Source organism: Colobus angolensis, unplaced genomic scaffold, assembly GCF_000951035.1.
Source record: "Colobus angolensis palliatus isolate OR3802 unplaced genomic scaffold, Cang.pa_1.0 Scaffold97, whole genome shotgun sequence".
NCBI lineage: Eukaryota > Metazoa > Chordata > Mammalia > Primates > Cercopithecidae > Colobus > Colobus angolensis.
In genome coordinates, this window is record NW_012123709.1 from 8,181,415 (window position 1) to 8,197,882 (window position 16,468).

Sequence of the window (16,468 nt, forward strand, 5' to 3'; positions counted from 1 at the left end):
AACCCCCATTCTTATTTTGTTAATATTATTACTTGCTATTCTTTCTTTTTTAAAAAACAAAAGACACATTTATTCAGCTTCATGATCAGACTATTATATATAGCATTCGATAGCACGGGTGCAAAAAAAACTCTATATTAAAACCCTTTGCTGGAATGCTTTATACTTTCCACAGAACAGAAATTAAAACAACCTGTTACACAACTAATCACAAATATGGTCCTTAACTCTTCTGCTCATACACAAGAGTATTGTCTAAAATATGTCTTCTTTGTCACAGCTAGGCCCTGCCACCACTGTGCTTTGCTGAGTTCACAAACCTGTTGCAACCTATAGCTTCCCTGTCACTTCTCCGGCTCTGCTCTCCTGCTAAGCTTTGTTTCCAGGCAGTAATTAAAATCTTCTGCCAGTGCTATAGCTAGTGCTACCCCTATAGCCTCCTTGGTTTTATGGTTTGGCAAAGTACTGGCTTCCACCATCGTAGGAACCAGAGCTTTTGCCTCCAAAGTTTTTTCCCTTCATGGATCAAAAATGTGAAGACTGATAGTTTTAAATTGCCAAAATCATTGTAGCTTCCACCACCTCCAATATTGCCTCCATCGTGACCAAATCCATTATAGCCATCCCCACTGCTACCATATCCTCCACCACCACAGCTGTCCCTGAAGCCACCACGACCACCGAAGTTTTCTCCATAACCGAAGGTGTCATTCCCACCAAAACCACTTCTGTGGCCACCACGAAAGTTTCCAGAACTACTTTGTCCTCTTTGGCTGGATGAAGCACTAGCCATCTCTTGCTTTGACAAGGCTTTCCTACCTTCACAGTTGTGCTCATGCACAGTATGGTATTTCTGAACGACAGTCTTATCCCCAGAGTCATGGTTGTCCAAGGTTACAAAGGCAAAGCCCCTTTTCTTGCCACTGCCCTGGTCATAATTTCAATCACTTCCATTTTTCCATACTGTTGAAAATAATCTCTTAGGTGATATTCTTCTGTGTCTTCTTCAGTGCCACCAACAAATATCTTTTTCACAGTTAAGTGGGCACCTGGTCTTTGAGAATCTTCTTAGACAGCTCTCTGGTTCCACAACTCTTCCGTCCACCTTGTGTGGCCTTGCATTCTTGGCTGCATCCACCTCCTCCACAGTGGCATCTGAGACAAACCCAAAGCACCGGAATGCTTGGTGTTTGGATCTCTCATTACCACACAGTCCGTGAGCGTTCCCTGTTTTGTTGTTTATATATGCCTAAGGTTAGGATTGTTGGTTAAGAAAGCATGAATATCTTCAACTTTATTAGAAAATATCATTGTTCATAGTGATTATACCAATTTGCACTCCTGCTGTAAGTGAAGTGTATGAAAGTTTCCATTGTTCTGCATCTTCACCAGTGCTGTGTTGTCAGACTTTATTCCTGATTACTAAGAAGAAGTACCTTTTAACATAGTGACTATTTGTATATCTTTTTAGAGTGCCTGTTGATGTTTTTTGCCCATTTTTCACATGGGCTTCATTTTCTGTCATTTTGTAGGATGTACTTATGTATTTATAGTAGATCTTGGTTGATTTATGTTGCGAGTATATTCTCCCACTCTGTAGGGAATGTTATCTCTATTGATAATGGATTGATCTGTTGTCAGTCTGGTTCTCTGTGGTGTATTTTAAGAAAAATAAGTTCTTAATTTTAATGTAGTCAGATTTATTGGTTTTTTTCCCTTTATATATATCGCTTTGTGAATATTAAGAAATCCTTTTTCTGTCCCAAGGCTATAAAGTATTATGCTATATTATCTTATAAAATATTTACAATTTTGCTTTTTACAGTTTAGCACTTAATTGACTTTGAATAGATGATAGGGTAAGGTTAGGATCCAGTTTTGTCTTTTTCCATAATAAATGGACAGAGTATTAATTTATTTCCCAGCCAATAGTTATTGAAAAGATCATTCTTTGTGTAAGTAATGATCTTCAGTGCTACTTATGTCGTATATCAAGTGACCATACATTCATGGTAGCTTTCTAGACTCTCTATTGTAGCTTATTAGTCTATTTGTTTATCCCTGTGTTGGTACGATGCCACATTAATTACATTGTAAGAATTAAAAATAATTCTCATTAGGAGGTACGGTAAGTTGTCTTAACTTAGTCTGTATTTTCATGCATTTCTTGGCTCTTATTGGCATTTTGCACTTTCATGCTTCCACATGCATTTTAGAATGGGCTCCTTATATTCAAACAAAAAAAACTCAAGAAATGTTGAAGGAATGCATTGAATCTATAAATCAGTTTGGGAAGACTCACGCCTTTGCAACATGAAGTCTTATAAATCGGAAACATGGCTTGCCCACTTTTTGTCTTTCTGTGTCTTTTTTTTAAGTAAAATATTTCATTTTCTTATATGAGGTCTTTATATATTTCTGTTAAGTTTTTCTGGGTATTTTGTGTTTTTAGAAGTAACATGTTATGTTTTTCTTTTTTAAACTGCTACTATGAGGATTTTTGTATATTTTTGTTGATAATACCAAGCAACTCTGCTAAACATACATATTCTATTTTATCAGTGGATCTTTTAGATTTTTCTAGATGTACAGATATAGAGAATAATACCTTTTTCTCTTTATAATCTATGTAGATTTTGTGTCTTTTTTCTCATCCTATTACATCTGCTAGTAGCCGTAGAAGAGTGATGAGTATCAACGATAGTAGCAGATATCCTTGTGTTATGCTGAACCTTATAGGGAAAGTATTTACCAGTATAATATTTAATGTCAGATTTAAAACAAATTAACATACTTTCTTGAATTTAACGTGCATGGATTCATGTAACCACCATAATCAGGATAGAGAATAGTATCTAATATCATTATCCCTAAAATTCCTTTGCTTGCTGCCACTTTGTAGTCACCCCCCTCCCTGAACCCACATCTCTAACCTCTAACAACTACTACTCTGATCTGTTCTTCATCCCTCTAGATTTGTCTTTTCCAGATGCCACATAAATGCTATTGAACAGCGGTTGGCCTTCTGAGACTGACTTCTTTCACTCCGCATAGTGCCTTTAAGATTCCTCCATGTTGGCCAGGCACTTTGAGAGGCTGAGGTGGGTGGATCACCTGAGGTCAGGAGTTTGAAACCAGCCTGGCCAACATGGTAAAACCCTGTCTCTACTAAAAATACAAAAATTAGCTGGGCATGGTGGTGGGCTGTAATCCCAGCTACTCTGGAGGCTGAGGCAGAAGAATCACTTGAACTTGGGAGGTGGAGGTTCCAGTGAGCCAAGATCGTGCCATTGTACTTCAGCCTGGGCAACAAGAGTGAAACTCCTTCTCAAAAAAAAAAAAAAAATTCCTTCATGTTGATGCATATATTCCTCTTTATTGCTGAGTAGTATTCCATTATAGGGACATACCATCATTTGTTTATGCATCCACCCATTAAATTAAGCATGTTTACTGGCTCTGAAAATTATTCTACTTCCTTGATCAAGCTACTTAATGTCTCTCTGCATTAGTATCTTCATCGATAGTGCAGACAATAATGGTACCTGACATCATAGGGTTATTGTGGGGATGAAATGAGTTGATAAAGTACTTAGAATAATGCCTGATATATGGTAAATAGTCAACAAATGAAATCCATTATTATTGTTTTCAATATTAGCAAAGATTTTGAGGTAGAAAAGAATTTGACAAGTTCAAGGAATAGCAAGAAAGCCAGTGTACGTGGAGTATGATGAACCAGGGGAAGGAGTGGTATGAAATGATAGGGAGAGATACGTAGGAACCAGGACATGGAGGTCTTTATGGGCTGCAACAGAGAGCTCTGATTTCACTCTAATTGTGTGAAAAGCCAAGGATGAGATGATCTGGTTCATGTCTATGTAGATCACTCAGTCTGCTTTGATGAGAACCAATTACAGTGGTGCTAAAAGTAGAAGCAGGCATCCTACCAGACGTATACTGCTTTAATCTAGCAGAGAGATGGTGGTAGCTTGGATTATCGTGGTGCTGGTGGGGATAGTGACAAGTGGGCACTACCAGACCATTCAAGGTATGGTTTGGATTTGGAACCCACAGAACTTTCTGACAGATTCACAGCTCAGTGGAGCACCTTCCCCACAACAGTAGAGGTCTATCTAGCCATGATTATCAGCAGCAACACTACTCTTCCAGCATGGCTTTGCCAGGGATTTCCTTCATCCATTTTTTAATTAAAATACAAACTTCCATGCCTGATTTAGGAAATCTACTTGGAGAAATAGCCTGGCTTTCACTCATGTTTAAATGAAGTCAGACTACTTCTTGTATAGTCATACTCATGACCCCAAACGCATTTGTAAAATGCGTTTTGGATTATCTCACAAAAATGTGTGCTCATAGCATTTTGTCTTGTGGTTCTCTGTAGCCTGCATAGTTCCATGACCCCACACACTTAGCATTTCTGCTGGAAATAAAGTTGTCTTGACAGCTTCTTGCTTAGCCAGCGGAATGGTAGTTTTAGTGGTTGGCTGGAGTTCTTGTGTACACTTGGGACTTATTGTTGAAGTAAACATTATTAGACTCGTATTAAAATTGGACCAGAAATTTATTTTTGTCCTTTCAGCCTCAGTTCACCCTAGAATCTCTCATTCAAATGACAAATAGTATTAACTTTCCGAGATAAAGATTAAAATCAACCCTGGGTGCTTACTTAGCCCTGCATTCAAATGGAGATTTTTTTTTTCTTTTTTGAAACAGAGTTAAAAATAGAGCGCTCTGATCTCACATAGAGGGTTTTCTTTTGTTTCCTGCCCTGTCTGCTCTTAACACGTCTGTGTTTGTCCCTGTGGGGACTTAATTTCCAACTCCTTAAAGACAAACACCTGACCCAGTGTTTATCTGGAACACGCTCATCATCCGTTTTTTTTTTTTTTTTTCTTTTAACCCTATCCCATCTGCTTAATTTGTGTCTTTTCATAATTCAGGGTTTGCTGAAAGGAAGGAATTTACCTTTTATGCTGAACTACTTGTCCTATCTTTCAGCAATTTTTAACATCTCTTGTCAGGTTGATGTCAAATTGTGGCATTTATTTTCGTCAGTTTATTTCTAAGAGGACCACGAGATAAATTTTATGCCTAATTTTGTACTTCTTTATAATTGGCTTCTTCTTTGATTTTACAGAATACCATGCTGCTATTTTACACTTGAAGAGGGAACACAAAGAAGAAATTGAAAACCTGCAGGTATACCTCTTTGATGCTACTGAACTGGTTCTAGAGAACTGATATTTGGTTTTCTCCTATGCTGAAGTAAATACTCCTCTTGAAGTGTTAAACTAGACAGCATCGCAACTTGCAGCTGCCAGTAGACACTGTGTCTATACAGGGCATGCAAAGCCTTGGATTCTGCTTTTAATAGAATTCAATTTCTAATTTTAAAAAATACCATAAATGCATTTGATTGAATTGGAAAATGATTATTTTATTTTTAAAGCAGAAAAGAAAAGGGAATAGACTTCTACTGTTATATAAAATGTAGTGAAGGTTTTTTTCCCTAGGTACGATGGAAGTTATTTTTGTTCAGCTTCCTCTTGTTCGGGTGTTCGTGTCTGTATGTTTCTTAGCACATCCCTGAAGTATGTAATGCAGTTTACAGAATTTAAGGAAGGAACCCTAGGAGGTAGAGGAGTTGTGCTGAGCCCTTCCATACCCGCAGAGAATGCTGGGAAGTTGTTGACCTGATCCTCCTTTGTGAAGCCCAGAATGACTGAGGGATCATTTCCCTTGTGCTGCCATCTAGTTGACATTCCCTATGTTTGGCATTTGCTCGTAGTGCCTGTGGCAGAAAGTTCAGAATCTTAACTTTAAATAACTGGATACTGAATCAGGCACTGAGACTTATTTACTGATGGCCGCAGTAACCCCCCTACTTTAGGAGAGAATGACAGCAAAATTTCAATAACATTACTTCCTTATTTAATGTTAACTCATGACTTGCTAATTTAATGAATCTGTGGATCAGATATTTCTATTCTCAAAATTTGTTAATTTGCAAATAGAAATTGTGTATATATATGATATATGATATGTTTTGAAATATGTATATATTGTGGAGTAAAAAATTGAGCTAATTAATATATACATTGCCTCACATATTTATCATTTATATGTGGTGAGAACACGTAAACTCTGCTCTTTTAGAAATTTTCAAGTATACAATATATGGTTATTAACTATAGTCACCATGTTGTATAGAAGATTATCTTGAATTTATTTCTCACATCTAACTGAAATTTTGTCTCCTTTCATCAACATCTCCCTAACCCTTCCCCACCTTTTGCCCCTCTCTGCCCCTAGCCCCTGGTAACTACCATTCTACTCCCTGTTCCTACGAGTTTGACTTTTTTAGATTTTTCACATAAATGAGGTCATGCCGTGTCTGTCTTTCTGTGCCTGGCGTACTTCATGTAACATAATGTTCTCTAGGTTCATCTGTATTGTCTTTAATGACAGGATTATTTTTTTCCTTTTAAAGGCTATAGTATTCCATTTTGTATACAAACCACATTTTCTTTATCCATTTGTCCATTGATGGACACTCATGTTGATTCCATATCTTGGCTTTTGTGAATAACGCTGCAATCAACATGAGAGTGTAGATATCTCTTCAACATACTGACTTCATTTCCTTTAAATATATACCCAGTAGTGGGATTTCTGGGTCATATGGTAGTTCTAGTTTTAATTTTTTTGAGGAACCTCCACACTGTTTTCCACGAACTAGTTTACATTCCCACCAGCAGTGTGCAAGGGTTCTCTTTTTCCATATCCTCACCACTAACAATCTTTTGTCTTTTTTGGCAGTAGCCATTCTAACAGTTGTGAAGTGATATCTCATTGTGGTTTTAGTTTGCATTTCCCTGGTGATGAGTCATGTTGGAGCATTTTTTCATATATTGGTTGACCTTTTTGTATGTCTTCTTTTGAGAAATATCTTTTCAGATTATTTGCTCCTTTTAAAATCAGGCAGTTGGTTTTCTTGCTGTTGAATTCCTTAAATATTTTGTCTATGAATCCCTTATCAGATACATGAAAATATGCTTCTTTTCAATGAATGATAATGCACTTTTAAAAATAACTGAGTCGGTGTATTGGATTATATGTTATGTTATTGCAAGTAGCAGAAGATTATTAGAGAAGTAGTATGGTGTATGAAGTCAAGCCCCACCCATCCAGCAGAGTTTAAGTAGTTTGGGGGAGAAAATGAGTCAATTTCACAAAGAAACAAACAAGTGGAAAAGTACCTCTGTCTCCTAGAAGAAAAGGAGAGGAGGAGGCCCTTATTTCCCTTGTTACAAAATGCCCTACAGAGACCTCTCTTTCTTTTTCTTTGTTCTGATGTGAAAAAGATTCTCAGCTACTTCAGAGGAACTGAAATTGGTGGGGGATAATTTAAGACACAGATTCCTATACAGGGCAGGAACAGAAGTGATTCTGTAAGCAGAAGTTTTGTTAACAGCCAAGTTGTAGCAGCTAACCCTAGCTTTCCACAAACTGTGGACCAGGCTGGCGAGGGCTTTGACAGTGGAGTCATATTCATGGTAACAGAAGATGCCTACAGTTTTTTAATTCTTGCTGTGTGCTAAGTATTGTTCTAAGCTTATTGTCTCATTCTGTCTCTGCAAAAGTCTTATAATCTTACATATCTCAAACTACGAAAAGATTGGAGGTGGAAAAGAGGAGTATACGGAAGAAGGAAAGTATATTGTGATCGTGATCTGCACTTAAAATACAGGTTAGACTAAGGTGTGACTAAAAGTAGTAAAGATAAAAATGTTTCAAACTCTACTTTAGATTTTTAGAAACCACCTGTAAAAGAATTATCTGTTCTTCTGATGATATTAGTACGCTTAAACAACTGTTGTTGCTCCACATTTATGATTTTTACCTAATTGCTAAAGCCATGGCCACCATGGCTCACTATTGCCATCTGTGTGGTATATCCATTTTATACACTTAGCTGTAGTTTTAAACTATTCTAGCAGTCACAGATGGACAACCCTCAGAAGGAAACCAGCAACTCTCTTCTCTGATCTGACCGGGAGAAGTGTTTTATTTGGCAGACACAGCATTTTAAAGATTGAACTAGGAATAAATATTTTAAAATATGGAGATTTTTATATAAAACCTGGATTTCTAGCTGCTTCTTTAAAAATTGGAGAAGCTGGCAACAAAGGACTGATTTTCTTCTATGACTTCAACCTGCTGGGGCTAAGTTGCAGGCATTCACTTCCACCAGGATGCATGACCTCTCATTTGCCAGGGTGCTCTCTGGGCCATTTTACCTGCCTGGTTAATTACCCCTGTACTCTGGGTGATATTGAAAATAAAATGAGACAACTGGTTTGGCATCAGTGCAATCAGAATAGATGCCATTCGTAAAACGAACAGACAAAAACCCAGCCTAGCTGTACTTGTGAGTACTCACTGAATATCACCCCTACCTGTTTTGTTCCACTAAGTAGTGGTCTCATCTTTTGTCCCAGACCTAGTAGAAGATAGTGAGGGGGAAAACTGCCATGTTGGTGCTTTCCATGTGATTTCCATCGGCAGCTATCATTGTCCGTTCAATTTTCTTTCTCCATGTGCAAGTTATGGAGAAGTCAGATATGTTTCTAGACTTCTTCAACATGCCTTTCTAGAATAAGAAGGGTTTCAGGCTTTTAAAGTACAAAAGAAAAGTGACTCATTCTGTCACCATATACAAGAATTGATAAGTATCACATTTAGTCTTTTGGGAATGTTTTCATAGAATTTAAAGAAAACAGTATGATTCAATAAGCAGAGAACCTAAATAAGCAGAGAACTTTCTATTTTGTTTTAACCATACATTTGAAGGGAAGTCACTTAATTGTTCAGTTTCCCCCACCAGCAAAATGCAAGCCCTATCACCTAAAATATTTGGATTGGACAGTTGATTATTTTACCTTGTAGTTCATGGCTACTAAGTGGGGGAGCTTAGGGTTTTTTGTTTTGTGTGTGCTCTGCAGCCAGCATTTGTTGAGTGATGCAGAATGGAAAGGGCACAAGGCTGGTCCTGGTACTGGCTTTTCAAAAGATGTAGCAGGCTGCTTGGGCGCACCACTGCTTTCCTGCCTGGGCGACAGAGTGAGACTTTGTATCAAAAAAAAAAAAAAAAAGAAGAAGAAGAATGAGTCCAATGTCCCAAAGATGTCCTCAACCAAAAAAAAAAGGCACAAAGGCCACTCTAAACTCAAGTTGCCTAATTATAAGGAGATTTGCAAAGGGAAGAAGGAACAAGAAATAATATTTGCTTGAGTATGAGCTATGTAACTGGTACCATAGGGTGTATATAATATTGAACCACCCAGGAAAGGTGGTATCATCACAGTCAATATTATTGCTATTATTGTTCAGTTGCTAAAACTGAGAAAACTAAGTTTGCCAAAGAAGCTGATTAATTTCTCAAGGTCACAGTGCAAGGAGTTGAATTAAGTTCTAACTTCAAAACCCCAGTTCTTTCTCATTCTCATCATGCATCATGCATAAAATATTATCTTGGACTTTGATAAGGGAAAAGATCAATTGCACAGAGAAATTATCTGCCAAATAGTGATAATGATGATTTTCAAATCCTTGCTCCTAAGCAGTCTCAAAGAAGTAACTATTAGTACTGTTACTGGGAGAATCCGTTTTATCATATGCCTTAGTAGGATTATACCTAGATTATGTTTCTACCTAGCTGTCATTAACTTGCTGTGCAATGGCTACCACTTAAAAAGTTTCTCAAGTGAAACCATGTAAAGGTAAGGTGCTGCCTTTTCAAAAATAAAGTTAGCAGAATTATCCCAAATTGGAAAATGAAGCAGGTGAAGTCAAATACCATGAAGTGACCATGAACTCTCAAGGCAGAGTTTGCCAAATGAAGGATGCACTTGGACAAAACTGAAGAATTTTGTTGTGGATATTGTAAATGACATAAAACGGTGAAGTCAGGGGAAATGTCTGACCTGCAACCACTCTCCCACTGAATGGCAAAATCATCCAAGTACTTAGTTTAAGTAAAGGTGTATAAACATATGCGCCAGAAATCGATTCATTTAAATAATCAATACATCTTTGCTTTTAAACTATAAGGGGAAGATAAACGTAAGTTGCTACACTTTTTTTTTCTTTTTGAGACAGAGTCTCATTCTTGTTGCCCAGGCTAGAGTGAAATGCTGCGATCTCGGCTCACTGCAACCTCCGCCTCCCAGGTTTAAGCGATTATCCTGCCTCAGCCTCTTGAGTAGCTGAAATTACAAGTGTGCGCCACCACACCCAGCTAATTTTTGTATTTTTAGTAGAGACAGGGTTTCGGCATGTTAGCCAGGCTGATCTTGAACTCCTGACTACAAGTGATCCGCCCACCTCGGCCTCCCAGAGTGCTGGGATTATAGGCATTAGCCACCGTACCCAGCCATGGATTCATTCTTTAAGGGTGACTTGTGTGTGATCTTCCTGCTGTTCTTGTGCCTGTGTGCTTTATATCAGGGTGGTCTAAACCAGGTTTCCCGAAGCAGAATCCACTGAACAGTGATATTTGAAATGCCTCTTGACAAAAACTTGTTATGGTCAAATATATTTGAGAAATATCTATTGCCATGTTTGAGCTTTACCATGTACAGGGAAGAACTATAAAGAGAATACTATATAGCTTATTTCCAACATAATTCTTTTTCTTCAAGAACCCATTGTTTGGGATACGATCCTAATTGATTAATATAATCTTATTTTCTCAATCTATAATCCTGAGTTCGAGTTACATCCTTTATTTATTATTTGTGATTTTATTTTGTTTTTGTAGAGATGGAGTTTCTCCATGTTGCCCAGGCTGGTCTCTAACTCTTGGGCACGAGCCATCCACCCACCTCAGCCTCTCTCAAAATGTTGGGGTCACAGGTGTCAGCCACTATGCCCAGCCCTAAATTCCTACTATTTACACCTCCTCTCATTTTTAACCTTTCAGTTGCTTGTAGAAGTTCTCCTTCCTAGTCAGCAGGTCTCTAGTCCATCTAGTTGCCTCTGTGGAGCAATGTGTTCAGGTTTTCAGTTACACTCTGAATGTAGCCCTCTGATCTTCCAGTGTCTTTTCAGATGTGCCACTCAGTGAAGGGATGCAGCTCTAGAAAGGTAAGTGAAACTCTGTAGGAGGTCCAAATCTTTATGACAAAAGGGAAACCTGAGCATGGGATTAGTAGGACTTCTTTGGATCTCTACTTCTTCAATTTTGAAAGGGGAAGAAAGAAAAATACATGCCCTTTATCTGGCTTGTAAGCAGCTGGGTAACTTAAGAATACTGTTTTTGACCAACACCTTCAGCAGTTTGAAAGTAGAGGACTTGGAAACGACAGATTGTTGTTATCTGTTTTTAACTAATGTTCTTTGGGTTGTGTGGAATGCAAGACAAAGAACCAGCCAACAGTGACATTTCCTTTACGGGAACCTTTTTCATTTACCCCATTTATCACATGCATATTTCCTAATTGAGGGGAAACTTCACTGAGCGATGGCCTCTGGCAGGCCCCTGCTATTGTGCAATGCAATCACATTTCTAGTGTGGTTCCTCCCACTGCAAAATGATCCAGGGATCAATGCCAAACTGAAAATTAACTTACGTTGTACCTTTTTGTCCCCAAGAGAACCAAATGGTATGCTGGCCTCCATGAAGAGAGACTTGTAGACTTCCTTATTTTACTGTCTCCAACACATTCCACTGATCCATTTCTAATAGTTTACACATTGCTGTTGAAACAGAATTGAGTGCAGACTCTATTTGAACTGATACAACTAAGTTTATAAAGACATAAATCCCGAGCCTGTTCCATTTTTTTATATTCTTCGTTATCAACACAATACATTTAAATCTCTTAATTCCCAGATAATACTGTGAGGGAAAGGGAATAATTTGTAGGCCAATAACAAAACTTTCACAAGTATAAAATATGATGATTTCATAAAACCCTTATGGTATTCCCCCAAGTGCTGATATTAGTATAATTCAGTACTGAGATGCCAAAAAGGAAAAAATTAAAAATATTGAGAAATATGTTAATTTATCATTTCAGTGTGACTATAAAGTGTGAGGTTACTAGATTTGCTGGTTTGCTAGTGTTGAGATTCCTCTTGGGCGACTGGCTACCCAGAATCCAGTAGGTACATTTGGACTTGAATTTTCATGGAAAAGGAGCCCTTTGTCTCAGCCTTCAAGATACTGTCTTTCCCTCAGACAATTCAGATAAAGAAGGAGGCTGTTGTAAAATGAAGAATCTGTTCATTGCTGATTTGTATCATGGGGGCCAATGATGGTTTTGCTTTGTATCCATATGTTCATGAAAAACATAAATGTTACTCAGCCTCTGAGTAAATATCGTGCACCATCAGCCCTCAATCATTTCTGCTGAGTCTTAACCTCTGAACATGAGTCAATACAGGTGAACCAAGATAGTTTTCTTTTTATTGGAAAAGTTTTTTGACTTTAGGTGACAGACTACTGCTGGAACCGGTGACTTTCTGCGTGTTGGCCATTTCTTTTGATGCTTCATGAAATAGGAGAAAGCACGGTAGAGCACCACTGGGAGTGCTTCCTTCTCTCCAGACTTGTCCTGCCTCACTCAATAATTCTGTAAATTCTAGACAATAACACATCACTCGTAAATATTAGGTTCTTCAGCTGTAAAGTAAAAGCATTGGACTAGCTGGTACATGTAAGTTTCCTTCTAGCTCCAAAGTTCTATCATTTCTGTCCAGGGAAAAGAGTGGGCCCATGCATCTATCCCAACTCAATCCAAAAGTCTAGGAGATCTTCTCTTCCCATGTTACCTAGATCGGTGCTAGGCAACTAGCTGAAATTTAAATAATAGTTGTCAATTGATCTGACTGGACATTGCTAGAAATTTTTTCATGACTCGCAGTATTTAGGTAGAAGGCTATTTGGGGGATAGCATTAGGAGGAAAGCTGCAGAATTCTTAAATTTGTGATACCATAAAATACAGCCCAGAGACATTTATTCATTGAGCACAATAACATTTAAAAAGTTACCTTTGGATAATTTTCCAATAAAGCATGTGTGCTTTAGTTGCCAAAATACTGCCCCACACTTACTATTGTCTTATAGCCAGGCTCCTCTACTTATATTGATTGCCTGGAGCCTGTAAACATCTGAGATTGTGACTTCTGGTATAGAGGATAAAGAGGCTGAGTAACATTTATGTTTTTTGTGAACATACGGATACAAAGCAAAATTCCTTGAGCTTTTAGATATTTATGGACATTTACATTCCTGTTTCTTTTCTTTTCCCTTTTCTTTCCTTCCTTCCTCCTTCCCTTTCTTCCTCTCTTCTGTCCTTTCCTGAAAGGGCTATTGATGGAATTGAAAGTGCAGCAGCTTTGGAAGTGTAAGTGAAAGCTGAGCTCTTAGTGTAAAAAACTGGATATGGTCTGTGTTCTAGAACATTTTCAGGAAGGCGTGGTAAGAGATTTTGTTGACATGAGAGATTAAATGCTGAGCACCCCCAGGCTTTTTGACTTAGTTGGAGATGTTTCTAATCCTAGCTACTGAGTAGGAAGTACCAGCTCTGCGCCAGGTGCCATGCTCAGTGCTTCACGTAGATAATTTCCAACTACCTGAGACCTGGCCGAGTCAAGTACCATCCTGAGCTTTCACAGCTGGTCAATAGGACGGCTAGATTTATTAACCAGGTCGGCCTGATTTCTGAATTTGGTATGTGTTCCCTGTCTAGTATAATGGTTTTTTAACTTTTAATTTTTTCTCTCATCCTGTGTCAAAGACCTCTGCAGATCATCCTTTATTCCTACCCTGTACAAGCTCCCTACATGATAAAAAAATTTTTTTAAAAAGACGGTGATATTTCTGTAGTGTTGGGAAAGAGAAAAAATAAGCAATAGAGTTCTTTTATTTCACTGGTTTCAGAAATAAGGTGTTCTGTTCTCCCTACTGAGGTACAAGAAGAAAGGACCAGGTGGGAAATTTCTCTTTCCAGCTTTGTTTCTCATAGCTAGCTAGTCCTGAGCCCAGTTGGAGGAAGTACCTCTAATACTTGTCACCATAATCTTGATATTTGGCTGTATTTATGTTAGAGATTTGAAACCAGAATCTCATAGAAGTTAATTTCCAAGATTGTAAATTGGATGAGAAAATACTGTGGCTAAACTTCTATGCAGCTTGCCAGCTCCTTACTTCTTTGTTACGATTTTTGTAATTTGAACATCGGGGCTCAGCTGTTCTTTAAACTTTATCTTCTCTAGTATAGTCCCTGATACCCAACGCTACTGATTCCTTAACAGACCTATGGGGTGATTCAGCTGTGTTCTCTGTACTGTCATCCATCTCCTTGTATGGTGTGTTCACGTGTGATAAATGGTACTGGTTGCTGCTTCTAACAAGTCTAGCCTCATAGGCTTTGGAATTCATAGTGTGAATTTATTGTGTGTGTGTGTGTGTATATGCACATAACATTACGTGTGCTTTGACCATTTCACTGCAGTTTATTGTAGCTTGCTCTGTGTCCTGGAGGAATAACAATAATAATATTTGGTGCTTATTGAGCATTTACTGTGTGCCAGTCTTTATATATAAGGAGTGAATGAGCTATTACACTTTTATGAGGTGGCTCTTTTACCCTGTACACTGAAATGCCTCTGGAAGATCTTAAAGGTCCTTGCCTAGTGAGAATATTCCTGATGTGACTTTGATGCTGGATTGACCTTTGCCTCTGATCTGTCTTTGGGTGGATATTTGTCCTTAGGAGTGATGGCCCTTAGGAGCAGAACATGCTGAAGCATAAACTCATATGATGAAGTCAAGTGACCATTCATTAAAGAAAATGCGATGTAACCCTAGGCAGGATAGTGGGATAGAAAAACAGGTGTGTAATCCTCTCTGAGTTTGAATCCTGTTTCTGCTGTCTCCTAGATGTGTGGTCTTGAAGAAATTATTTAAACCTTTTTGAGCTTCAGCTTCTCACCTTTAAAGTGGGTGTGACAAGGTTGTAACTTGGTCGTTTTGATTGATTATAACTGTTGGGATAGCTTAGGGTGGGACTGGGTCACAATGGCATGTGGTAGATGACCACTCTATTATAACTATTGTATTTATTTTTAAGGAGCAGCACGTTTAGTTTACTGTAAGTCTGTGGCTGTCAAAGTGTATTTTTTGATGGTAAAGTTAGTTCAATCCAAGCTATGTGCCAAGGTAAAAGAGAAACATTCCGTATTTACTGTTATATCTAATGCTCCGATGAGCATTGCTTTTAATATGTTCTAAAAGTATGATGTGCTCATTTCCATTATTGCCTCTTCTTAAGAAATATTACTGTTGTCATGGTTTTGTGAAGGAAACATCTGAATATGTATAAGCAGCCTAAGACTTAAAACAGATCTGGGGAACGGTTCTTTGAGATATTGCATGTTAAAATTGTTTCTGCTGTAAAGACAAATTTTCTAAACTTTAATTTCATGTACATAACTTGGCTTCTTACAGTTTCTCTCTCTTATGATCGGTAAACACCAACTGAGCACGTGTCAAATACAAGAGATGTGCTAGACAGAAAATATCATTTAGTAATGATGGTAATGATGATGATAATAACAGATAACATTTGTTGCGTATTGCTATACACCAGACACTACACTTAGCATTTACCATGGATTTTTTTTTTTTAATCCTCATAGGTTCTGTACTCAAAAGATTTACTATTTTGTTGGGAAAACAGAATTTATACCATAAAGGCTAAGTAACAACACTCAGCTTACACTGAGGACCTAACATGACTCAGAGACTAATGGAGGAGAGACGTTTTGAGTGTTAGCATTTAAAAATTATCAACTTTTTAGGGAATTTGCTGATGTTAGATCTCAGATCTCAACTAAGATTCTTTCCAAGACTTAGATTTTCTGATAGTGGTGATTTCATACACTATCTCGGAAAGCTGTTATAGGTGTCTATGTAATAACACTTCTGCTTATTTTGTTTTGATGCAATATATGACATGATCTATATCTCCTGTAAATTGGTATAATAAACATAATTGAAAGCATTAATTGAGACACGTATTTTGCATATATATATATATGCTTCTGTGTGATAGGTTATCTGAGTTTTTTAGTTACTTTAGGAGCCATTCCCCAATCTCACCACTGGAGGTCAGCTTGATCCTTTTAAAGTTCCAGATATATTTTCTTTTGATGATTGAAACACATTCCAGTTTTATGCTAAGAACTTTTGCTTTAAACACACGAAAACTCATTGTTAGTTTATTTTACACAAAAACATACACAGCAAAGTGTACATAAACATAAGTGTACATTAAACATAAGTCTATACTCACAGGCAATGCTTAATCTACTTACAGAGACACAGTACATGCTATGTTTATGGCTGTAAATATATAGGTATATTCTATATAA

General features: G+C 37.7%; 1 protein-coding gene across 1 annotated transcript in view; it reads left to right on the top strand.

The window, feature by feature from the left end:
• FMN1 (formin 1) overlaps positions 1–16,468 on the top strand; it is a 385,253-nt gene that overhangs the window by 147,998 nt on the left and 220,787 nt on the right. Inside the window, exon 4 of the mRNA XM_011932729.1 lies at positions 5,162–5,223. Within this exon, the coding sequence (XP_011788119.1) occupies positions 5,162–5,223 (62 nt within the window). The remainder of the gene's footprint in view (positions 1–5,161; positions 5,224–16,468) is intronic.